The 27,743-nt window shown below is 39.8% G+C and overlaps 1 protein-coding gene across 5 annotated transcripts in view; it reads right to left on the bottom strand.

Annotated features, from left to right (window-relative positions):
* LOC132161225 (lipoma-preferred partner homolog) overlaps positions 1–27,743 on the bottom strand; it is a 213,443-nt gene that overhangs the window by 131,992 nt on the left and 53,708 nt on the right. For all 5 annotated transcript variants that reach the window (XM_059571144.1, XM_059571140.1, XM_059571141.1 and 2 more), the window contains one exon: positions 26,478–26,689. In XM_059571144.1, the coding sequence (XP_059427127.1) occupies positions 26,478–26,670 (193 nt within the window). In that variant the 5' untranslated portion in view covers positions 26,671–26,689. The remainder of the gene's footprint in view (positions 1–26,477; positions 26,690–27,743) is intronic.

Genomic DNA, 27,743 nt, shown 5'->3' on the forward strand with positions numbered 1-27,743 from the left:
AGTTCACATGACCCGTACCCCAGACCACCCTTTTTAAGTGGACTTTAAGCGGGTATGGTTCACGGTTGCACACCCGAGTTCAGAAAACAGCATTCACATCATCCAAACAAACTGAACTCTGACGTCAATCGAACCCGAGTGCGAACCAAAAATCCTAGTGTGGAAGCACCATTAGAATGATTTCTGAAAGATCATGTCACTCTGAAGAAACAACCACGAAACGCTAGCTGAATGTCAGGTGCATATGGCACACAAAAGTGGAAACACTTCAGGAGTTTTGAATTCGTCATCTGATTGGTTGAATTCTGCAGAATTTTGGGGATACATGTGTGTATAGCGTTCTTTAACATTCCGCCTGGAAACAAAGATGCTGTGGGACCAAACCCCCTCATGGAAGAACAAAGGGGGAAAAACAATGAGCGCTTATCGGGATCAACTAAACGCCAGATTTTCAAAAGTATGTGAAATATGTATTTTAAATTTAATAAAAAATGTAATTTAAAAAAATATATATATAAAAATAGAAAGTTATTTTAAATTATAATAACATTTCACAATATTATTGTTTTTGCTATATTGTTAATCAAACAAACGCAGCTTAAAAATAATTTATTCATATCTTTGAATGGTAGGGGAAAAATAATAAAAATACTCAAATAAGAAGAAAAAATAAATAGTGTCTAAAAAGGTGGCATATAAAAAGAAGGTTTGTAAGACAAGCTACATATATACATATATATATATATATATATATATATATATATATATATATTACTTAACAGAATAATTGTTTGTGCTTAGAGCTCTGTGGTGTTAGCTTAGCAGCACACTAACAGAAAACTCAAATCAAGCCTTCAAGTGTGCTTAGGCTGAGCAACATTATTTGATTAAGTTGCTTCCTTAGTGTCCATGAGTCACTTATGATGTTCCATTTCAGTTGAGAAGGCAATTGTCTATAGGTAGATACAGCAAGGCAGTTCAACAGAGTTAATACCTGTTATTTTCATCTCACAAATACACATGAGAACAATCAGTAACACTTGCAGGGCATCCCATCAGGTCAACAGAACATGTAGCATCACATAATAACCAACTTGTGTGTAACAACTATAAGGTATCAGTCGCTGACAGCTTATGCTAAATAGGTCTCTGCCTTGTGACACAGTGTTATGAAAACAAGTACGGACATTATACAGTACATGTGTGATCAGTGAGGTTTCTGTGCTGTGAGGTCAGTGAGTTTGGGACATGTTATCTGGTTGCTGGTTCGCTTTAGACAGACCAGGGGCCCCTGTGCCATGAATGTAAGAGGCTCCATTTATGCAGACCGGGAAGCAAAGGCAGTGCTTACTCGCTAATGAGACAAGCAGCAGGAACACCTACTTATTACCACACATTTCCACTCAACTCTTTATTGAGCAATTACACTCAAGTACCGGCTTTGTGAGGGCCGAATTCTAATCAGTAATTAAAGTTATTTGAAAGGACCATGAGAGGTATAATTGGTAATCAGGAACATGAATGTTGTTAAGGGTTGAGTTAAAGAAAAAGAAGAAGAAAAAAAAGAAAAGAAAAACAAGCTCTAGATGAAGCCAGTGGAGCATAAAAGCTGAGATGAAATATACTTCCTGTAACGGGATGATTGTGTGTGCATTTCTCAGATGTGACCCGTAAAAAGGGTTTTATTCCAATCCAATCATGTGCTGCTTATGCAGATGTGTGTGTTTGCATACACAGTAAACGCTCGTTTCGTAACACACCACAGTTTTATTTTTTTCTGCACCAGAAAAGAGTGGTGATTGACAAAGGAGTCAAGAATATTCTGTAAACTTGTGCCCAGCTATTGACTCAATTGCATGTTATCTAATGTTAAACTCATAAAGCAGAGTAGTTTTAAGATCAAATACCAGAATATATGCAATATGAATTAGATTTTTTGTCAAATACTGTATGATTATCCACTTGCAAGTTACTCCTGTCTTAAAACAGGCAGCTACAGCATACATTTTCATGTAATATTTTATGCTTACATAAAGGAAAATGTATATACTACGTATAGTATATACTACACAAAATATATAGTATTAATATTAAAAATATTAAGATTAATATTATAAATTGCACTGTATAAATATAAAATAAATATAATGTGTTCACTTTGTTGACATTATTTTTCTATGTATTAAGCTTAAGAGAAAGCTATTTGATTAAATTCAATTCTACTGCTAAAAGCGAATTTCACAATAAATATAGAATGTATAGGTATAAAAAAAGAAAACTGCCTTATAACCCCCAATGACCAAGATGAAGGTGACAACATTAAGGAAATACTTTGTAGAAAGATATCTTTGTAAAGATTTTTATTTTTAATTTTTTAAAGGTTTTTATTTGGCCAAAGCTACGTGGCCTGAAAAGTTTGAGAACTAGAACTGTAATATAATAACTACAATCCAAACAGTAGGATGATGACTATAATCTTGTCATTCCGCATATTCAACAGGTTTCTTTGTATTCATTTAAATCCACAAAAGTTATTTGAGGCTGAAAGTGGACAAGAGGAACTTAATTTTGCAATATACAAACCGTTTCAAAAGAGCATCTATCGCATACTGTTCATGAAATGAAAATCTCCACTCTGACAGAGTCATTCATAAAGCTGGAAGAGCTTTCTGTGGAATGTCACTTTTGTAATCTGTGCAGCACGTTGCATGTTTATTTGGTACATATTTACTGTAGATGCATTGACTTTTTTTCGCACTCCAAATTTCCCAATGAATTTGATTTACAGCAGGAGTTCATGCAGAAGCATCTTTGCAGCGGCATTTAAACACACCGCAGTAAACAAAATGAATGGCTGGGTGCATTTGGAAATGAGGATCTCCAGTTTTGTAATTTCATTGGCATGAAACTGGGAAAAAGTGTGCAAACCATCCAATATATTCACATCTCTACCCAGCAACAAACAAAATGAACAAAAAATATACATGCTTACAATCAAGAAATTTTAAACAGTAAAGAAAGGTTGAATTTGTGCTAATATTTACCTCTTATTTTGTTGACATTATTACGGTTTTATTTTATTCAATTAACCTTTAGGGCAGAATTAAATAAGAAAATAACTATATATTTAACAGAAAGGTAAATATATGAATTAATACATCAATAAAGAAACTTTAAATAACAAAAAATAAAGGAAGAAAAATAAAAAATTCAAGTAAAAAGAGTGACAAATCTATAACCCTTCACAGTTCTAGAAGAATAAAGTGTTATAATTACCATTGTGACATTTCCAATGGTTTATCTTTGTGGATAACGCTCTCAAAATGTGCTACGGCAGGGAGACGTCTTAAATGCATTTTTATATCTGTAATTATCCGTCCGTATTCTCTCTAGCATCCGCTGCAGCTCTGAGGTTCAGTCCTGCTCTTAATTAACTGTAATATACAACAGACAGATTTATGGCTTCATTTGGCTTTGAGGTTTGAGGTTTTTGGAGATCTCCTTCTCGAAGCATAGAGGAGCCGACAATGCTGGTTTGAGGACATCTGACAGGAATTCGAGAGGGATGGAAAAGGGAGTTTTAAAATTTGGAAACATAAAAGGGGGATTAAACTATTGTGCAGGAACAAAACGGAACTAGTACAACGGAGAGGTGATGCCCTCAAATCTACCATCCCAGCAGTGCGATCTTCAATATAAAGGACCTCAGAAGCACCATGCTGTATAGTTTCTGCACTACCAGTGAAAAGCACCCTGAAAAAAAGTTATTAAATGAAAACTAGCTGGGCTGTAACTGAGAATCGTTCGGATTCAGAAAGCCAAATGGCATGTGTAGCCATGTACTGTATATTTAACTCAAATGCAGGGATGGATCTGGTAAATCTCCAGGTGAACACGTTCCAAAAACATGTTCCAGTCCAGAACCATGGAGCTTCTGTACAAAGAGCATCAGGCCAAATGGAGGTTTCAGTGAAAGTGGAAAGATGGGATTGGAAAAGTGAAACATCAGTCCAAAAATACTTAAGAGATCAATAGAAAGCAATGCAGTCCACTGGTTGAAAACAAAAGAGGAATGCAGGCTGGATGAGAATGAGGGGTTTGTCTCAAGTGAAGGGAATTAACTAGGTAATTTAAGGAAGGCAGGGCACATGGCAGATAAAAAGGGGCTACTGGTTTATGTGAGGACATGTGTGGACATGCAACCCAAACGGGTGCCAAATTCTGCTGGGTACATGCTCTCTGATTTTTGCAGAACTTGTATTGAGCCTTGCATCTTTGTGCAATGTTCTTACATAGAATCTGTTGTACAAACTAAAAACAAAACATTTTTGAGTTATCTTAGACTTGGACCAAGTTATCTAAAATAAACAAACACAGTGTATTTGACTGCTATATGTTTTGAGGGGGGTAAAAAAAAAAGTGAAAGTGAAGTGACATTCGGCCAAGTATGGTGACCCATACTCAGAATTTGTGCTCTGCATTTAACCCATCCGAAGTGCACACACACAGAGCAGTGAACACACACACACACTGTGGACACACACCCGGAGCAGTGGGCAGCCATTTATGCTGCGGCGCCCGGGGAGCAGTTGGGGGTTCGGTGCCTTGCTCAAGGGCACCTAAGTCGTGGTATTGAGGGTGGAGAGAGAACTGTACATGCACTCCCCCCACCCACAATTCCTGCCGGCCCGGGACTCGAACTCACAACCTTTCGATTGGGAGTCCGATTCTCTAACCACCAGGCCACGACTTCCCCATAAGTATTGTGTTTTGATATTTTTCAGATAATATTTAATTAATTTATTTTGGCTTTAGTTAAATTATGTAATTATGTTTACAATTGTAATACTACATTTTTATAAAAAAAACTATGAAAAATAGTATTTTTTTTTTTCACACAATATACCAGTGATCCTCAAATGTGATCATCAAATCCTCAAGTTCGCTAGTCAATGTCTTCAGGATCCTTAGAAAATCACAGGTAGGTTTGTTTGATCAGGGTTGGAGCTAAACTCTGCAGGAAAGTGGATCTCGCGAACCAGATTTGAGGATCACTGCAATATACAAATAAATAGATATTTATATATTAATATACCTGTTTACTGTGCAGCTGTTTTGCTGTTTGAGAAAGGGATCATCATATCTGGAGGTCCTTTAGCTTTAAAAAAAAAAAAATAATAATAATAATAATAATAACTGTTATAGACAATGATTGGTTCAGTTACACTCTTAAAAATTAAGGTGTAAAAAGCTGTTTTCATAGTGATGCCACTGAAGAGTCATTTTTGGTTCTCCAAAGAACCTTTCAGTGTACATCTTTCAAAAAAAAAAAAAATGTATTAGTGTAAAGAACATTTTATAAACCTAAAAACCTCTCTTCACTAAAGAACCTTCTATAAAATGGAAAAGTTCCATGGACCCTAAAGGTTCTGCTTATTTTTATTTATTCTTTGGTCAGGATTTTTTGATGAACAAAGTTATTTTATTTTATTTATTGGTAAGTTTAACATGTCCTTCCTGAAACTAGGTACTACTGAAAAAAAAGTCCTTACTGACCTCATTGGCCTGTAATTTGTGTATTTATTTAGCATTTATTACTAGTCACATTTTATTGGGTATTTATTTATATATTTAACTGCCCTTACGTTTTTGTGTGTATTAACTAAAACTCACATCTCTTTCTGTTGCTGTTTAATGCAAACTGACAAACATTTTTCAAATTCCAACATCTTAATTTCCTTCGGCTAATCTGTGCTTTCATTTTTCAGATTTTATTTCTTTTATGCCGATAAGCCTTCGAAAAACATAGCCGAGTTTCGTAGTCGCTTTTAATATACATGCAAGTTGGAAGTTTATAAAAAAATAGGGCAGCTTCAGTTTCATTTGTGAAAATCATATTTGGCTCCATGCGTCCTTGTCTGGCTCAAGAAGGACATGAAACTTCAAGCAGTGGTCTGAATTAAGCTGAATAAAAGCTGTCATGTCTTTAAGATGCATGTCATATGTTCATTTTCCATCTTTAAAACCGGGTCAATCGTCAGCCTGTCACTGGAAACGATATATTATATTATTGAGTTCAGTTCCCAATGGCGCCAGACCCTGAGATTACTGTATTAAAGCATCTGTAAAGTTCATGACATGTCCCTTAAGTACCGCTAAGAGGATGTACATCTAATTCTCCCACAAAATTCAACTTATGTTCCAGTTTAAGACATTTACACAGTTTCTAGGTGGTAAGTGGCTTAAAGTGCTGTTTTTACATTGTCTACTATGCTGTCTAGCCAACGATTATCATAAAGCGGGATTATCTGTCGGTGATGAAAGGAATGGAAACACTTGAAAGTGTTGGAAACACTTTGAGTAGCCATTGAGAATCTTTCCTTCAGAAGCAGAGGAAAACTTTGTGAAGTTGCTGACATACAACCTGCAGATACATTTTCATAATTTTATTTTCTCCTAATGTTTTTGTCCTGTGTTCATCTGATCCTGCTTGCTTGTTTCTTTATTTTTATTTCTTTTGTCTCTCTCCCTCCTCATTCGGCTGGTCATCAGCTAACCGACTACCGGCTGTTATGTCAGACTCCCCACATAAGTCTCTCTGTGGAAACCTGACAGGAAACCCACAAATGAGAATCTTAAGGTTCCCGTAGAAACCACAAGCATTTGCTGCTTACTTTGACAAAAGGCCGTGCAGACAGCTCGAATACTTAGTCTTTTATTGTTGATCCTGTCCATTCCACCCATGCAAAGGTTTTGAATAGATTTTCTTCTATTCTTCACTGAATGTTTTCAGGACTTTACTCGTACTTTTCAGGGAAAATCCATATGTCTTTTTAATAAAAGGCTTTTTCTACTAAAAGTCTAAAAGTCACAGTTACGATTCAAATAATGTTTTAGAATTGATCATACATTTTGGTAACATTTTAGTATAGGGACCAATTCTCACTATTAACTACTTAATAGCATACATATTACTAGCATTTTGGCTATGTATAAGTGTTTATAAAGCACATATTCTGCATGACCGTATTCTACATGCCTAATCCTTGCTAAGCAGAAATTAGGTGTTAATTGAAACAAAAGTTGTAATTATTAGTGAGAATTGGGCCTTTACAGTACATACACTCTTAAAAATAAATGTTGATTTATTTATTTATTTATTATTGGCATTGACACTGATAATGCTAAGAAATCTTTCTTGATCACAAAATCATCATATTAGAATGATTTCTGAAAGATCATGAGAAATTGAAGACTAGATAAATTGCTGGTGAAAGCTTTGTCATCACAATATTTTTTTTTTTTTTATATCTTGCAATAAATAACAGTTATTATAAATTGGAATAATATATCACAATATTACTGTTTTTACTGTATTTTTTATCATAAAAATGCAACCATGGGCAAGCAAAAGTTTTTTCTTTCAAAAAAAAAAAAAAAAAAGAAAATGACTGACTCCAAGCTTTTTACATGAAAATGTATGAAAATGGGTTTTTTTTGCATGGCTGTACAACGACTTTGACGCCAAGCAGAAGTTTTTGCAAACCAAATGGACTGCACAAACACCAAATTGGTAAGTGGCTAATCCAATTTTCCTGTCTTTTAAGTAATTCAGTTAGGACCACTGGGCGACTGTCACATCACCTAATTAATATTCATGAGCCAGGCTGATAAGGTTTATAATGAGTCTTCCCCACTTTTCAGATCATTCCTACTCTCCTGCCAAAGACCGTTTATTCAACCTTCTAATTAACAAAGAGGTGAACTAAGGCTGTCAGGACATAAACAGCTCCCTGTCACATCTGCAGTGGCCCTCAGGTGAACTCCAGTCCCCCATTACAGCAATGCAAAAGAAATAGCCATTACATTGCAAGTTCTCTTCTAAAATCGCAAACGGTGAGTCCTACTTGGCGTCAAATTAACACAGTTATATGGAGGCATTTAATCAGCAATCTCTGTCTGTTTGTTTTATTACCATTTCCTATTAGTTCTCACTACCAGTGCCAGCATAACACTCCCAATCTGTAAAATAATGATTGGATTACTGTGTGCAGCACATCAAAAATTAAAATAAAGGATAAGAATCTGACCCACACAAGGTGCTGGTCAATCCTGCACAACCACAAACCTCATTCTTTCTGATATCGGAGCGATTGCCAGTATAATCAGAAAAATTCAAGAATCCTGCAGCTTATAAACAAGCCGTTTTCACAGAGCCCAGATCTTAATAATGTTGGGTGGTGAAGGGTGCGTCTAAAGTGATGAATTTCATTTTATTCATTTAAAATTTATATACGTCACGATTTCCATGCAGCTGGAGTGCCCGTGAGCTCCTCTAAAGGGCACTCCATTCTGTACCTTGCCATTCACTCAGGACTCCATTTCCCGTAATCCTTTGCCTGGACTCATCAAGTGCATCACCTGTCTCTCATCAGGTCACAGCTGTTTCACATTAGTATGAATATAAGAATAGCACATACACTCTCTGCCTTCGCTGGTGATTGAATGATGTATAGCTCTCCTGTGGTTTCTAAATGTCTGTGTTTCTAGTTTCTCTGTTTCCTTGCCTTTGTGTTTTGATCCCTGGACTGTTTTCTTGTTTATGCCAGCTGCCAGCCCTGACCATTGCCTGATTATCTGGATTACTGTTTTGCCTTGCCACTGCCATTGTTGTTTGCTGTTGTTGACCAAACCTGTTTGACTACGCTCTTATTAAAGCATTGCTTTTGGATCTCCACTTTGTTGTCACGCCTCCCTCGTTATAATATAACACACTGTCATGTTGTTCCAAACCCGTTTGACATTGTTTACTGTGAAAAGGAACTTTTGAAATGGAAATTTGAATGTTGGACCCCACTGACTTTCATTGTACAGAAAAAAGTTATAAAATATAATAAAATCAAAATACACTCTTCTGTGTTTAACAAAAGAAAATAAGTCATACATTTTTGAAATATGTGATTTCTTCCACAACTGGTTTTTATTTTGACCAAAAAACACTTCAAGCTGAATTCTTCATTATTTTAGTATCTGTATGAAGTCAACTACTGTATGTGCTTTTATATCACCAGGTGTAAACAATGTCTATGAGTTCAGTCCACATCATACTGTCATATATCCAAACACACAATAAACAGAATCCAGCGAACATCAAAGCCCTCACTAAATCATTTTGAATTTACTGCCCTAATCATATGTGGCATAATAAAGGACAGATGTGTACAGCTGCCACTTTCCTTTCCTGTCAGCCAAACATAATGGCTTATTTGGTCTTCGCTATGTGCAAGACATGGCTGACAGCCATGTGATGACAGAACTCAAAGCATTGTTTGAGCTATAATAAGTCTAACCGCAAATCTTTCTCCCAGTGGACTACATGAGAAGAATGACCTTTGACCTGTGTGGTGTTAAGAATTCTCTGCGCTCAATGCAGAGATGAGAGAAGGGCCTAAAAGGTGTAATGGATATGAAGTGATTGATGAAGGCAGCTGCATGAAACAGCAGAGATCAACACAGACACATTAGAATTCTTGGAAGACGCTCAAGTGTTTACTTGAACCTTCCAAGAATGTCACATTTACAATGAAGAGTGAGACTTTTAGTTTTTTTTTTCTGCCTTTAGTTTTTTCATGAGATGCTGATAATAAATTTAATAAACCCCAGTTATTTATACAATAATTATAATTATTAATTAACAATTATTTGCATATCAATATTTGCTGAGAAAAAACCTCTAAATGAAGATAATAATAATCATTTATTATAAGCTACTGTGGAAAATGAGTAAAGTATTGAATAGACATCACAAAAAAAGGGCTTTAGAAATCTATATATTCATTCAGTTGTGCTCTGTCTGGTTGTTTTTGAACACAAGAAACACATTCTGTGTAAATGACTCATATTTAAATCATTACAACACTAGGAAAATCCTTTATTTACAGAACTTATCATCTCTTAAAGGAACAGCTCTTTAAAAATCTTAAAGAAGATATTTTGAAAAATGTTGAAAACCAAAGAGTTACTGCTGACTTCCATTGTAAGAATTTGCTTCAGTTTTTTTATATTGCTGAGTGGGGGGAAACAGGTCTGAAATAACATGAGGGTGAGCAAATGATGATAGAACTTTCATTTCTGGGTGAACTACACCTTTAAGGGGAATGTACTTGTCTAGCAGAAACAAATATGATTTTCATCACTACACTTTGATTAAATCATGTTTGGAAAAACCAACAAAATTAAAGAACTCTTCGATGCAAAGCCCCTGGTGGCCCAAATCTGACTCCCACAACCCAATGTGACTGGGTAGCCTTGGGGGTCTTTTGCTAGTAAGTGCAGTCCCTCATTTGCATTTATTCTAATCCACAATTTTATATCAGATTCACAGTTTGATATAAAAACTAAACATTAATGTAAACAGCTATAATCTCCCCTTATCCTCTGATAACAAGCGTAGATGGCAATATTTTGCAACTATTGTGGACCAGGCAAGTAAAAATAAATATACAAATAAGTAAAAATAGATAAATAATTAATATTTGTGTGTGTATACACACACACACACTACAGTATATATATATATATATATATATATATATATATATAAATACATACACATACATACATATATATATACATACATATATATTACATTGCACCACATTTGGCTGTCCAAGTTGACACGGTCAAGTTTTGGTGTGGTGAACCCATTGCAGATGGAGTATTTTAAAGTGATAATTTAAGCAAAAAATACAAATTCTGCCATCATGTATTCCCACTCATGTGGTGCCAAAACTGTATGACTCTTTCATGTTGAACAAAAAAGTTTTTTTTTTTTAAACGTTGATTTAATGTAATGAAAGGAGGCTGGAGCTGACCTTAAATAATTTATATATATTTATATATATATATATATATATATATATATATATATATATATATATATATATATATATATATATATATATATATATATATAATATAATTATAGAATTTAACAAAATTGTTCATTCATAACAGCTTATCATACTGAATACAATTTTGATATTGATGCATCATTAGTCCAAAACAATAAAAATAAACAAGGGTACAGTGACGTTTGCTTTCAAGTAAATAAACAGATTCTTACTTTGTTTTTGTTTTTTCATTCAGGTAATCATGTTTCAAAGATTTGGGACCGTGTCAAAGAGCTAGGATGCAAAATCAAAACAGTCAGATAATACCCTGAATAATGTTAATAGCTTTCATGCCACATTGTTTATCATGCAAATTTTATTGTATATAAAGTTTCCAAGTGGCCAACCAAATATTTAGTTGTTTAATCCTCTTAAATCAAAAGAGACAATGAAGTTACAAGAGATTAAACAGCAGTGATGTGTCTGGATTACACTTCCCGAAATGAGTTTTTGGATTACACGCCTGCTACAATCTAACCTAAAGCTATATGTGATTTCTATATGGAGAACTCTTATTTAACTTTAGCGAAAACACGTGACACATTAATATTGAAAGAGAGAAAAAAGGCAAGCACACAAACACAAACACAAACCCTCCATATTTCATTAAAAACTACTATTTTAACCCAGAGGTTCTTTGCATTTTCTTGGACCCTTCAACGGCATACATTATTCACTGATATGATAATACTTGCACCACACAGCTCAGAGAGGATTACATAAATTATTTTATCATCTTATGTGCTCGTCCACAAGTACCCTCTCAGCTAAACAATGTTTGTAAAAAAACAAAACGTATTTGTATAAAACATATGTTTCACAAAAAAACATATGTGATCCTGGACCACAAAACCAGTCTTAAGTCGCTGGGGTATATTTGTAGCAATAGCCAAAAAAAAAAAAAAAAACATTGCATGGGTCAAAATTATAGATTTTTCTTTTATGCCAGAAGATATTTTGTAAATTTCCTACCATAAATATATCAAAACTTCATTTTTGATTGATGATATGCATTGCTAAGAATTCATTTGGACAACTTCAAATATTGTCCGATCCTAATAAACCATATACCAATGGAAATCTTATTTATTCAGCTATCAGATGTTGTATAAATCTCAGTTTTGAAAAATAAAATGTACACTTAAGACTGGTTTTGTGGTCCATGGTCACATGTAAGAGTTGCTTTTGAAAAAGTTTGTTTTGAAGTGTCTTTGGCTATTCAAAGAACATATTATTGTGATTGGGTCTTGTACAAGAGATAACGCAAACTGCTTTCTAAACCAACTTAAGGATCCTAAAGACAGTTTAAGGTCAGCTCCAGCCTCCTTTCATTACATTAAATCAACGTTTAAAAAAAAAAACTTTTTTGTTCAACATGAAAGAGTCATACAGTTTTGGCACCACATGAGTGTGAATACATGATGGCAGAATTTGTATTTTTTGCTTAAATTATCACTTTAAAATACTCCATCTGCAATGGGTTCACCACACCAAAACTTGACCGTGTCAACTTGGACAGCCAAATGTGGTGCAATGTAATGTTGTAAAGAATAGCAGACACAGCGGGTCACAGTAAATGTCAGACTCTGAGGCATGTGCTGATCACTGCAGCCCAACGCAACCCTAAAGTTCTATATTACAGACCCATGTATAACAACTTGAGAGTCTTGTATTATACTTACAAGAAGTATTTGATAGATGTAGTCAGACCACACTTTATACAATAAAACATTTGAGCAAAATAATTAAAGAGGAACCTGTGACAGTAACGGCAAAGTTGTAAACTGGCTAATATGAATGGGAAAATATACTGACAGAATTGGTGGAGATACAAATCCTTGCCTTTTCTAACTAAAATATGCCTCATTTAATAAGTATTTGTCCAACCACCCAAGTATAATCTATTTGGTAGTCGTGGGAAGGTGAGAAGCAAATGACCCCTGCCAATAAGTCTTGCTAAAAACAGTTTCAAAAAAAAAAAAAAGCAGATAGGCCTTTCCTCTGTCTTGTACAGATGTTATTTTTCTTGCTGCGCAGAAGTCTTCCTTTCACAGAAATTAGAGACATGTGTGTGTGCTGATTTTGAGTTTGAGTTTGCAAATACTGAGTATATTTATGTGTGAGCTTGTGCAAGTGTGTATCAATCTGGTTGAGCAACTAATGGTTTCCCCAAAATGTGTACTGTAAAAAGATGATGAGGTCACTGTTTTCATACTAGATGTCTATCAAATAATACTGCATTTGATCTTTCCGAAAAAAGAAAAGCTTTTTTTCACTAAAAAGCAGCACGGTCTGGAAACTATGTAAAGTAGATGTTTACATGCCCTTTATTCTTTTGTTTGGTTTTGCTTTCTTGAACAACCGAGTGAACAAGTTCCTGTTTTTACCGACCATCCACTGTGAATTAGACATGCAGGTGTTTAACTGTTGAGCTGGCTGACTCTAAACTCATATACATAACAGGCAATTTTGAGGTTTGGCACATCATAAGGTGTGATGGTCATGTAGAAAACGAGAACAAAATACTGGCTAAAGATACGGTGTCTGCATATATTTGGTTATTTATCTGTTTGTTATATTTTTGGTGAGGGAATTTATAATATAATATAATATAATATAATATAATATAATATAATATAATATAATATAATATAATATAATATAATATAATATAATATAATATAATATAATATAATATAATATAATATAATATAATATAATATAATATAATATTTTGGTAATAAACCTTTAACTGAATGCCTTTATTTAGCTGGTAAAACAGGCTTGTCAGAGAAGCATGACAGCAATTATGTGAGAATAATTATATAACAGTAATGCATTAATAAAGATATAAAATATATTTTATTAGATTAGAGAGAGCGATTTCTAATTCTTGTTAGATGTGATTAGCGGTGAATTCATTAATGCATTAGTCTCTAAATAACAAATAACACAAGCAAATGTATGTTCAATAGACTTTACTGGATATAAATTCGGCGGATATTAATAAAAAAAAAGCATGTTATTTGTTTCTTTTTGAGACTTTTTCATGGCCATCTCATGAGGAAATCCAGGTAAATCCAAAGAGTTTGCATACCTTATGCGGCAGTACACATACACACACACACACACAAACACACTCAGGTTTCTCCACATTTCCCGTCAGATTAGTTTAATGTGAAAACCAGTGTTAAAAACCTCATTAGCCCTGTACAAATCCTCACTTTGACGAGACACCTTTACAATGATTCCCTATTACTGTTTGCTTTATCTCCTATGATGTTCTTGCTCAGATAATTGACACGTTCACTTATCTCCATTAATAAAAAGTCAATTAGCTTGCTAAGGAATTGGGCTTATCCACAGTAATAGAGGCCTAATGAACTGCCCTCGATTCAAGGCCTCAACTCACTCTATCTTCCGGCACATTTTCTCACACAAAAGCACATGGGCAGATACAGGACCTAAAACAGCTTTTATGTTCTGTATCTGCCTTTCAACCTTCAATTAGAAATGTTCTAGACAGAAGCTCAGAATAAGTCAAGAGGCTAGTCAGACATGAAGTCATGGCACTGAATACAACAGACGGTGGCGAACTGCGATAACAGGCAGGCTCTTTTGCGTCTGACCACACTTTAACAGCATGTAGTCAATACTAAATGACTAAACTGAATGAATAAATCTGTATAGTGGCTTCCTTTTTTATCTTTGGCTCTTTTTTTTTTTTTTTACCAGCAACAGTCAAAGTGTCTGGAGAAACACTTTTATTCAGGTTTTAAGCTGCATTTGTCACTTTCAGAACAAAAAATATCAACATTTCACCTAAAAATACCCATCCAGAAAATACATATGTTGTCAAAAGGTACTAGCTGGCTAACATTAAACAACTGAGGTAAACATCCCAGCTGTCTGTTGTTCAGATTAAACCACAAGAAACTTAATACCGGACAAACAAATAAAAAAATTAAATAAAAAACATGTTTGTCACCGTCAGTCTTGTTCAGCCGTGACTGGATTTCATCTGGTTTGTTTTTATGTCGCTTAGCCTTGACTTCACATTGTCATAAACAGCTGCAAGCTGGCGGTAATACACAGAAGAATAAAGGAGATATTACGCAACGCATCCACTTCCTGTGGCAAATATTGGATAATATAGGTCTGATACTGTTTTTCAAGCACCTTGTTTAGATAGAGACACCCTTAAATTTACAGAAGTGTGAACCACAATGCCCACGGGAGCCCTTCTAGCGTGACACAAGCATATGCACAAACTCTTCCTCTGTGCTCTCTGAGCTCTGTGGAACCGTAAGATTAGAAAGTTTTCAGAAAAAAATATAGTTTTAGTGAACCGTTGCAGAATTAAAAGAATGTCAGAAAAAAAAAACGCCTTAAATACAGTATGTGGTGTTCTGGAATGAAATATTACCTACAAAGTAACACATTAATTATTGTTTTATATTCTCACTAAAAGAACAGTTTGTATCATTTTTATAGGCACAGGCAATGTTCTTCCTTACTAAAAAAAAAAAAGGAAGAAATAAATGAAATTATATTTGAAAGTTGCAAAATTAAAAGATATAAATATATCAGCATTCCCCAGCACTTATATTCTTACATCTCATGTTGATGTAGATGTTTTTGCTTCTAAACTGCAGACCCTTTACTTTTTTTTTTTTTGAATGTGTGTTAATGTATATTATTTATAATCTTTAAAACTGACACCACAAAGAATGCAAATGAGTTTACTTTTGTTAACCGTCCCATGTGGGCCTGAATTATAAATACATTACCCATAGTCTTTCTCCATCATTTACTGAAAAACAGGTGGTTCGCTAGGGACTTTTGTGTGAGAGAGAGACACTTGCGCTGCGGATGTCATTTGTTTCAATCAGCTTCCAGTCAGTTTGTAGAAATCATACAGAACTAAACGGAACATTTGCAATGTCAGTCTGAATAAAAATGCATGTTGTATCATTCAGTTACAATGTCTTCAAATTTATGGCTTGGTATTTACAGCAAACCCAAAAAACGACAAATATGCATATTGGTTGGTTGCATTTCTCTTTTGACTCCGGTACAGTAAAACTAAAATAGGACAAAAGGAGCTCAGGTAACTTTGTCTTGCTCAAAGTTTGACTGGGATAGACGTGTGAGAACTCCCTCCAATTATCTCATCATTGCTTTTCTTTTGAAACAAAGCCAGGTCTCTGTGTCGCTCTCACACCAGCAGCAGAGCAGCAGGGTTGTAGCATAAAATAAGCCCTCAAGGTCCTCTATCTTTCTTATTTTCTGTGAAATGTTTAAAAATAGAATAACTTAATACAATTTTCACCATAGAGATTAAGTTAAATTCACATTTCTAATCAGAAAGCTTTTTGGGGTCCAGAAAGCCCACGTTGTAACCATGGAAACCCCTATCTGACAGAGCCACTATCAGCCAATTAATGCAAGAATAGAGCACTTTTATTTCAGAAACAAATTCTCAATAATACTCTTTAAGAAAAAAAAAAATTACAAATTGCCAAAGGGCATGCCGTTAGCTAAGACTTGGTTGATGTCCAGAGAGCATAAAAATGCCTGTCTGGGTAGAAACTGCAAAGAAGTCACACTAACACTTTTGAGCATTTATGTGGTTTCACCCATATTTACGTAATGCCCAAGGGCCATGTGTCTGCAGTCAGTAATCAATAATAACTCATGCAACTCTGCACGTATACTTGTAAATATGAGCCTCACGGATTGTTGGGTTTATTTGTCGGGCTTGCTGCAACTTTTTAAACTTTACATAAACTATTGATAGAAAACATCATGTAATAAAAGGATGTGACATTATTTTGACGAAACTGTAATATTTAGGTTTTGATATCAAATGCAAAAGCCTTTATTGCCACTTTGTTTTCAATTTAATGCACCCTTTGTATTTCAACCTTTTTTTTTTTTTGTAATGTCATATATTTGCCATAATAATTAATAATTAATAATTATAATAAGTATGAACTGTGGGAAATGGTCACAATAGTTATTTTTGATAGAAAAAAAGGTTAAATACAAAGGTTGCTTTACAGTAAGTGACTGTAAAATTATATTGTCAGACTCCGTTTCGGTCTTGTGTTGTGTTTTGTTCCCCATGTGCTCCTACGCCCTAATTTGGTCCTTCCTGTTCCTGTCCTTTTTATTATGATTTGTTCCATAGATCCCCGGTGTGTCATGTGCATTTAAGCCCTGTGTTTCCTGAGTCCTGCGCGCAGTCTTAAACATCAATCCAGTGTCCTATGTGTTTCCCCTCGATGTCAATAAAGAGTGTAAATCCTGATTCTCCTGCGTTCTCTTCGTTCATCGCTCCTCACCAAAGGCACATCGTGACATTATATGACCTATCACGGTTTCCACAACAATATTAAGTTGAACAGTTGTTTTCAGCACTGATAATAATAATATATTTTTTCTTTAAATTTTAAACTTAAAATTATTAATGTTATTAATAAGAATGTTTGTTGAGCACCAAATCAGTTTATTAGAATGATATCTGAAGGATCAAGTCACACTGAAGACTGGAGTAATGATTCTGAAAATTCAGCTTTTGTAACAGGAATAAACTACTTTTTCAAATGTATTAAAACAGAAAACAGTTTTTTTTGTAGTTTGTAATAATATTTCATAACATTATTCTTTTTATTGTATTTTTAAAACAAATTAATGCAGCCTTGGTGAGCATAAGACCGGCCCCCAAACTTTTGATCAGCAGTGTATATTTTTTATTTAAATTCTAATAAGTCACATTTAAACTGCTAATATATATATATATATAGTTTATATACAGTATATAGTTTAGTCATGAAACGTACTCGGTTACTAAACGTAACCTCGGTTCTCTCTAGAAGAGCGAACGAGTACTGCGTCTTAGCTAAGACGCTACGGGAAAAGTCTCTTTTCACGAAATACTGAAGCAAAAAATTATCCTTAATTTTGTATTTTTGTAAAGCGCATTTGCAGCAGTACACAGCCATAGGCGAGACGGCTCGTTCGCTCATTGGCTTGTTCTGCGGCAACTGCACAGCCTATCGAGCGCGGGCTGATGCAACATCAGACCAATAAGGGCGCTTCGCGCCCTTCTTGCCACTTCCCGCCGAAACGGGTGTGGCCCAACCTATAAAAGGAGCTCGAAAAGGCTGACTCACCTGATTTATTTCATCGCCGAAGCGAACCAGAGTGAATCGTGCGCACGGCAGAGAACGCAGTACTCGTTCGCTCTTCTAGAGAGAACCGAGGTTACGTTTAGTAACCGAGTACGTTCTCTTACGAGAGCTCTCTCGTACTGCGTCTTAGCTAAGACGCTACGGGAACCCAATGTAAAACGCCGTGCGCGCAGGGATCACACACCAATAAACCTGAAGCAACGCCCAGGATTTACAGTGCACAGTCACCTGAGGGACTCACAGAGAGTCCAGGACAGAAAAGGGAAAAAGCCCTCCGTCCCATATCTAGCAGCATCCGTAGATGCGGCAATATGACGTCACACAGCCGAGGCAAGGCCTGACCAATGTGGCAATGCGGGTCTTACGCAATACTGCCCATATAACAGTCGGCAGCGCATAGCGCTCGTGAACTCAGAATTCCCCTCAGGGCCCTGATTCGCCTATACCGACAGCAGCCTTGCTTGCAAGGTGGGAACCTCCAGGTTATAGAACCTGATAAATGTAGACGGCGAGGCCCAACCTGCCGCCATACATATATCCTGCAAGGAGATCCCAGTAGACCACGCCCACGACGAGGCGATGCCTCTTGTGGAGTGTGCTCTGACGCCCAACGGGCACTGAAGGCCCCTGGAAGCGTAAGCTAACGCTATGGCGTCAACTATCCATCTGGATAGAGTCTGTCTCGAAACAGCCATTCCCTTGGAACGCCCACCGAACGAGACAAATAGCTGCTCCGTCTGCCGAAAGGCAGCAGAGCGAGACACATAAGCTCTTAAAACCCTGACAGGGCAAAGAAGACTCGAGTCTCCATCCTCCCCTGACACCGGCAGGGCAGACAGGGCAATAACCTGAGCCCGAAACGGTGTGTTGAGGGATTTCGGCACATAACCGTGCCTAGGTTTGAGTATGACTCTTGAGTCATTGGGCCCAAACTCCAAGCACGACTGGCTCACCGAGAGCGCGTGCAAATCACCCACACGCTTCACAGAAGCGAGAGCCAACAAGAATACTGTCTTGAACGACAGATGCTGAAGGCTAATCGATTGGATAGGCTTGAAAGGGGGACCTTTCAAGGCCTCCAAAACCGCCGCGAGGTCCCACATAGGGACTGACGGAGGTCTGGGAGGATTCAGCCTCCTAGCTCCTCTGAGGAACCGGATGACTAAATCATTCCTTCCTATTGACTGACCGGACGCCGTTTCAGAAAACGCCGCGATGGCAGCCACATAAACTTTGAGCGTGGATGGGGCTCTGCCCTTATCCAACAGCTCCTGAAGGAAGGAGAGGACCTCCGTCACCTCACAACTAAGGGGTGAATAACCTCGAGCTGTGCACCAGCTGGAGAACACCGACCACTTCGAGGCATACAGACGTCGTGTCGACGGAGCTCTAGCCTGAGTGATGGTATTTAGCACTCCCACTGCGAGATCAGCGGGTAACCATTGAGTGCCCATACATAGAGGGACCACAACTCCGGTTGAGGGTGCCAAATCGAGCCCCTGGCCTGCGAGAGGAGGTCTCTCCTCAATGGTAACGGCCACGGGGCGACATTTGCTAACTGCATCAAATCTGGGAACCATGGTTGGTTCTTCCAAAGAGGTGCTACAAGCAGTATTGAACATCTCGTTTCTCTCACCCGTTCTATCACCTGCGGAAGGAGGGAGACGGGAGGGAACGCATAAAGCGGGCAGCACGGCCATCTCCGTGACAGCGCGCTTTCGTTCTTGGAAAAGAACGCGGGGCAGTGAGCGTTTTCGTGGGACACAAAGAGGTCCACCTCCGCCATGCCAAATCTCTCCCACAACAGCCGGACTGTTTGCGGGTGTAGAGACCATTCGCCCGTAGGAACATTGCCTCTGGACAGCCTGTCTGGACCCAGATTCTGCAGTCCAGGCACATGCACTGCTCTCAGCGAGCGCACGTTGCGCTGAGCCCAAATCAGGAGGCGTTCCGTCAGCCTGCACAGGTTTCGGGACCCGAGACCGACCTGGCGATTTATGTAGGACACCACGGACATGTTGTCCGAACGGACTATGATGTGGTGATCCTTGATATGGGGACAAAAGCGCGTCAGCGCGTTCTCCACTGCCAGCATTTCCAGGCAGCTTTTCCCGTTCTGACCATAGGCCAAAGGACGGTCTGCCTTCGAGCAGCGCTCCCCATCCCGAAGTGGAGGCGTCCGTCGACACCATTTTCACACTCGGGGAAGTCCCCAGGCTTACACCTGATCGGTACCAGCCGTTCGCTGTCCAAGGTGCTAGAGCCGCAACACAGCTCTGATCGACTTTGAAATGCAGCCGGCCAGACGCCCACGCTCTGCGCGGCACCCGAGCCTTCAGCCAGAACTGCAGGGGGCGCATGCGGAGCAGGCCCAGCCGCAGAACCGGAGATGCTGAGGCCATGAAACCCAGCATCTTTTGACAGTGTTTGAGCGCCACAGTCGCGCCACAGCGGAAAGAACTCGCTGCACGCTGAATGCCCATCGCGCGCTGTGGTGACAGCCGCGCCGTCATGGAACACGAGTTCAGAACTATACCCAGAAACAGGATCGTCTGACTGGGGTTCAGCGAACTCTTCACCCAATTGACACTGAGGCCGAGCTTCTCGAGGTGATCGAGTAAAACGGCTCTGTGGTCCATGAGCTCCGCTCATGATCGGGCCAGAACCAGCCAGTCGTCCAAATAATTCAGCACTCGTGTGCCTCTGAGTCTAAGAGGAGCGAGCGCTGCATCCATGCACCTCGTAAACGTACGAGGAGCTACGGACAAGCCGAATGGCAGGACTGCAAACTGGTATGCCTGGCCCTCGAAGGCGAATCTCAAATATCGCCTGTGGTTTGACGCTATCTGTATTTGAAAATACGCGTCCTTCAGATCTATTGACATGAACCAGTCCCCTCTGCGAATCTGCGCGAGGAGCTTCCTGGTCGTGAGCATTTTGAAACTGCGTTTCATCAATGCCTGTTCAGCTGTCTTAGATCCAGTATGGGCCGGAGACCCCCGTCTCTCTTGGGCACCAGAAAGTATCTGCTGTACAGCCCCCCCTCGCTTTGAGACACAGGCTCTACAGCCCCTTTGCTCAACAGTTTTGATATTTCGGCCCGAAGTATGTGTGCTACTTCTGTTTTGACCGTAGTTTCGACGCGCGCTGAAAAGCACGGTGGGCGTCGAGAAAACTGTAGCGAGTAGCCTCTCTTTATAATGCCTAGCACCCAATCCGAAACCCCTGGAAGCACTGACCATGCATCTGCATGAATGGCTAAGGGCTGGATGCGAAACGCGCTCTGTTGACTGGGCAACGGCGGCGCTCGAGTGTGCTGCGCATCTGAGGCGGGGAGCGCGCTGATCACAGCGGGCAGATCGCTCTTCCTCGACCCCGTTCCGGCGCTTAACCGACTGGAGGGAGGCTGAGCGGGTCCCGTGGGACTCGATATATCTGCGAGTAACCGTGGGCTGCATGTGTGCACTTTTACCACTTTCAACTCGCTGTCTGCCTGTGCAGAATGTACGTGCACGGGCCTCGTTTTTACAGAAGCCCCGCGCCGTATGTGACATAGTGTATGTGGGCACTGGGAAGTGGGCACGTTTACTATGCGGCGCGCTCGACCGATCTGTGTCGATCTTATGTGCGCTAGCCCTGTGTGCAGGGCTGTGCTTACATGTGGAGATGGGCACTGGGTAGTGGGCATCGTCACTGCATTTATAGCACCATCGGCCGTGGCCGGACGAGCATGCACGGGTTTCGTTTTTACAGAAACCACATGACGCGTGTGACATAGTAATTGTGGGCACTGAGGGGTGGGCACGTTTACTATGCAGTGTGCGCGACCGACTTGAGTCGACATTATGGGCGCAGGCCCTGTGTGCAGGGCTGTGCTTACATGTGGAGATGGGCACTGAGGAGTGGGCATCGTCACTACATTTATAGCACCATCGGCCGTGGCCGGACGAACGTGCACGGGTTTCGTTTTTACAGAAACCACATGACGCGTGTGACATAGTGATTGTGGGCACTGAGGAGTGGGCACGTCTACTATGTAGTGCGCGTGATCGACTTGAGTCGCTTTTATAGGCGCGAGCCCTTTGTGAAGGGCTGTGCTTATATGCGGAGATGGGCACTGAGCAGTGGGCATCGTCACTACATTTATAGCACCTTCGGCCGTGGCCGGGACACCAGGAATTACACCTTTTTCTGGAAATATCTGGGTAGCCGTGATAACGGTTTTCGTGTGCAGGCAAGCGGGCAACCGTACAGGCTTGCACATTGCAAACAACGCTGAAACAGTCACAATCTCTGGAAACTGAAACAGCGGCGCGCTTAGGTGAGAGCCCGGCCGCAGCGGAACTCGTACACCGGCGCTTCGATGAAGCTGCCATCGTGTGTAGTGCCGACGCAGCGTCATGCAGCATGCGTAGATGGCTTTCCCAGGATGGCTTCGGGGCTCCCGGCCTCACCGTAATCCTCTGCCGCGGTCCCCGCGGCGCGGGGCGACGGCCAGTAGAGCGAGAACGGGGGTCTCGAGCTGCGTTGCTGAAGCTGTTGTGATAACGGCTTTTGTGTGCAGGCAAGCGGGCAACTGTGCAGGCTTGCGCATTGCAGAAAACGCTGAGACAGTCACAATTCCTGGAACTGAAACAGCGGTGCGCTTGGGTGAGAGCTCGGCCACAGCGGAACTCGTACACCTGCGCTTCGATGAAGCAGCCATCGTTAGTAGTGCCGACGCAGCGTCACACAGGAGGCTTTAGATGGCAACACCGCTTTTGCCGCCGTCCAGCAGAGGGCGGACAAAGGTGCGTCGCTATCGCCTGTTCCACCGGCGGAAGTGAGTGGTAGTTCCTGTTTTTAGCATCATCAGTGTGGAGAATGCTAGTGAGACAGATGAACGAGTTCGTGCTGAATATGGAGCGTTCCAAGCCTTCGCCACCTCTTCGTGAAGCTCAGGAAGAAATGAGGCGGGCTTTGAGAAGTACGCTCATCCGAAAGGGAAATACCATCCAGCCGGGAACGAGAGGGGGGGGGCGCTGGTGCAAACCACTCGCGGCCGAGACTCATCGCGGCCAACACGAGCCTTCGCCCCGGCTCCTTCTCGATGTCAGCTCGTCTGCTGGGCTTCTGAGCAGAAGGCGCGAGATCCTCGGAGCTCGCCCAGCCCTCACTGCCCGAAGCTAGCAGAGAGCGCGTGTCCTCTTCCCCCGAAGCGGCCCTGAGATCGACTTCCTCGGACGACGCGCCGGCAAACAGCGGGCGCTGCCCACCGGGAAGCGATGCAGGGGGGGCCGGTGAAGCAGGGCGAACCGGCGAGCTCGGTTGAGCTGAAGACGGTTCCAGAATCCGCTGGAAGCGATGCTTTTACGGCGCCTCAGCGCAGCGGAGAATGCAGGCTCAGAGAAAAAGGCCAGGCGAGTCCTCAGAGTCACCATGGCAACAGCTCGCAGTGGGGGCATCCGCCGTCAGCGAGCGAGCGCTGCATGATCTTCACCCAGGCAGGAGACACAGATGACGTACCGGTCTCCCTCGCTGAGTGGGGTTCTGACGAGCCGCAGGAAGGCATCTTAAAAAAAGACGCGAGCTCTTTTACGAGTGTGTGTCGCAGGGCGAACACACACACACACATAAAGAACAGCTTGTATATAACAGGATTGAAAGGATATAGGCGCCGGATAGCGCAGCAGGAACGGCAATGGAAGGCGGCGATGCCAGCAGCTTCAGAATGGCTCGTCCTGCTGATGTGCTTTCTCAGACGGCGCTTGCTTCCTCCGTGATCCAGCGATGCGTGAGCTTCGCTGAAGAGATGAAAAATCAGGTGAGTCAGCCTTTTCGAGCTCCTTTTATAGGTTGGGCCACACCCGTTTTGGCGGGAAGTGGCAAGAAGGGCGCGAAGCGCCCTTATTGGTCTGATGTTGCATCAGCCCGCGCTCGATAGGCTGTGCAGTTGCCGCAGAACAAGCCAATGAGCGAACGAGCCGTCTCGCCTATGGCTGTGTACTGCTGCAAATGCGCTTTACAAAAATACAAAATTAAGGATAATTTTTTGCTTCAGTATTTCGTGAAAAGAGACTTTTCCCGTAGCGTCTTAGCTAAGACGCAGTACGAGAGAGCTCTCGTAAGAGAACTCTAGATCACGCAGGCTGATAGGTTGTTAACTTAACTGATGATATTCAGAGAGTTAAACAACTTAGCACATGCTGATTGGTTCATGCTGCATATGCAGCCAATGAGCTTACTGCCTTGCATTTATATGGCTCTGAAACCCTCCACCTTCCCCAGCTCCACCTATATAGATCCGCTATGGATTATTTTATATGCTATTTGTGCAGCAGCAGTATGTCTTAAATACTCACAGCACCGTATCGCCATATGCATTGGCAGTAGCAAGTTCCTGTACTTGCTTGCAGAAGCAGCAATAATCTACAACTACAGCAATAACCAACAGCAGCAGTAATTCAGCAGCAGCATAGGAGACCAAATACATTAACATTGTCATATCCATCACCATTCTAAAATCTTCAGAGAGTTGTCATGATTAGTACATACTATTATGAGTAATTATACAATCATCTATACATCTCTAATGGTAATACAAATACACCAATAATTTGGTAATATATTATGCAACTAAAAACAGTATTTTTTTATGTAAAGGACAATTATTAGTAATGACATGCAAACAAACTGAAGCAAATACATGAGTAATAATACAGATATCTGTACATCTCTAATGGTAATGCAAATACAGCAATAATTTGGTACCATGTTATGTAACTAAACAACACTATTTTTATCTAAGGGACAATTACTAGTAATGACATGCAAACAAACTCAAGCACATACATCATAATCAGTCTCCTTTTCCAGGAATATCATCAGAGACAGTGACAATGAGAGGAACAGTAAAAGCCTGATCAGCGAGACAAGAAAAATATGACAGGGGAGGGAGTTGGCACAGCGGATGGACACATTCTTGGCACCTGCCACCCATCAGGGGCTTAACAGTGACACTGGGGCCATGTTGCTCTAATGGAATGTGCCACCCAAGACCTCCAGTGAATGTGAACATCACATGCTACTGAAAACCTGGACATAAGCCAACAATGAATCCTTATAAACTCAACCCCTGTGGCCCCACACATGCACAAAGCCAATATGGACCGACTCACATGTGTGTGAGGCGATTACATATGAACAACTCACACATTTACCACCAACAGACTCAGTGATCCTCTCGTGTAAATTATCATAACTTGGGTTTTATAATTAATGCTGAACTAAATAAATAGATTTTCTAACCGAATAACCTCATTAATCCATCAAATTAGCTAAAGACATGTTCCGTAAGTTAATATAATGAATATTTTTACAATGAACATTTGTAGTTTTATTAATTAACATTAACAAAGATTAATAAATACTGTAACAAATGTATTGCTCTTTGTTTGTTAGTGCATTAATTAACAGTAACTAATGAAACTTATTGTTTTACCAAACCTTAAGTGTTGCCCATATGGTAAACTGACAAAAAATAGACGTATAACTATTTAGTAAATGTTAAAACTGCTAGTTAAGTATAACAATGAAATACTACTGATCTTTATTTTGTTTGTTTTGTATGCAAACTCAGTCACAACAAAAGATAATCATGTGACTTGCTTGCTATATTCGCTATATTACACTTTATTTGGACCAGTTTTGTGAATTTGTGTCATTTTTGTGTATTTATGAACTTGGATTAAGTTATTGTGAGTGAAGATATAACTAGTCTATATATTTTGTAGTTTTTTAAGTGCTGGCAAACATATGCCAGTCATATTGAGCAATAATACACATAAAAGTTAGTAAAAGTTAAAGCAGAAATACCACAAAGCCAACAGCCGTGTGTGTGTGTGTTTCCAGATGTCTTGTTTAAAGTGCTAAGATAGACCTAGCATATAAATGGCCACCAGTGGTGGACTTTCATGGTCAGATGGTCACCTGTCCTCCAAAATAAAATGTCTTTGGCAAGACGACAGCTTCAAAGAGCCAGACGAGACTTTTTAGTATGATGCAAGGCAGACCAAGAGCCCTTGTGTCCCGCAGTTGTGGTTCAGTAACATCCATATTTCAAGCGAGTTTTGCATCTTGAGGTTTCATGTAAAAGCCACATTTTAGTCTGTGCAATTCAATTTGCTTCAACGTTTCTTTGAATTTCGACTCCAAGTCGATCATCGTTTCCCAGTTCTGATTCTCAAGTGGAAAAACACATTTTGCAAACCCGTACATGTGTTCTGACCATGGTCATATGCAAATATGCACAAACTAATAATAATGAAAAAGTCAAGGCTATAAGTCTTACCAGCTCCCTCCTGTGTTGCATCCCCGGGTTGTTTATAGGGGTTGAACTTGGGCTTGGGAGCCACAACAGGAGCAAACTTCTTAGGAGCCTGTTGCTGGGATACAGAAATACTGGTGGTACCCATGGGTAAACTGGTCTCCATTCGTGCACTCACATGACCTTGCTGGTCACCATCGTTATGGCCACCCCACATCTTTCTGGAGTCAAGAAATCTAAAACAACAACAACAACAAGACCACATTATTATATTGCACTGAGATGCACAGGTCCCATAGCACCCAGAATGCCCACAATGTGTGAGGAATTGTAGCGCTGTCTGAATTCCAGTGTTACATTCCTTCCATATAAATCTAGTTGTTTTTATACATAACATAGATATGGGTGGATTGTGGTTCTTTTCATCAGGGACCAAATTCCCATCCCTACGGCTTCTCTGACTCTTTGTTCTTAGCTGTGGACTTAGCAAAAGGAAACTGTGCATTTCAAACACCAGGCATGGAAGAACCAGAACAAGTTCAGAATGCCATCACCTTATTTTATGGTAAGTCCACCCCAAAAAAGAGCAAATTATGTCATGACAAATGAAGTTCAAATGGCCCATACGTTATATTCCAAGTTAAACTTGAGAACCAAATCAGAATGGTTTTGTGAACTAGATGCTACAAATTATGAAAGCTCAAACTCAAGAGAAACTATTTGTGCACAGTACAGTACATCAACTCTAATGAATATGCCAAAGAAAAGTTAAGTCTGAGAGTTAAATCTGTCGCATTAGTGTGTTTTCATGTCTTGACGGAAAGATTATATATATATATATATATATTTGCAAGTTGAGTGCACATGAAATTTAAGATTTTATTTGAGTACAAAACAATGTTTATGCACATTCCTTCTTTGCCATTTTGTAGAAAAATATGTTGTTATGGCCATTGTTACAATGTCAGTAGTACATGTAAATTAACAATGCGTACTCTTACTTTATGTTACCTGGACCCAGTTGTCCCCGTTTATTTGTCAGCTTTAATTTGACAGCTCAAGGAAAGTCAGATTGAACCCTGAGCATTATGGAGGTAATAGTTTTTCAACCTTTTTAGCAAAAGGAAATTCCACAGCTATTTTTTCTCTATTTTCTCTAATAGTGATTTGAACACATTTGACGTCATAAGCGCAACTAAATAGAAACTTCTAAGAGAATAAATGGAGCAATTCCAAGAGGGTCCTCGCACCACTGGTGCTCGAGCCCTAACATGACTGCACCATTATGAA

Source organism: Carassius carassius, chromosome 17 (genome assembly GCF_963082965.1).
Source record: "Carassius carassius chromosome 17, fCarCar2.1, whole genome shotgun sequence".
Classification (NCBI taxonomy): domain Eukaryota; kingdom Metazoa; phylum Chordata; class Actinopteri; order Cypriniformes; family Cyprinidae; genus Carassius; species Carassius carassius.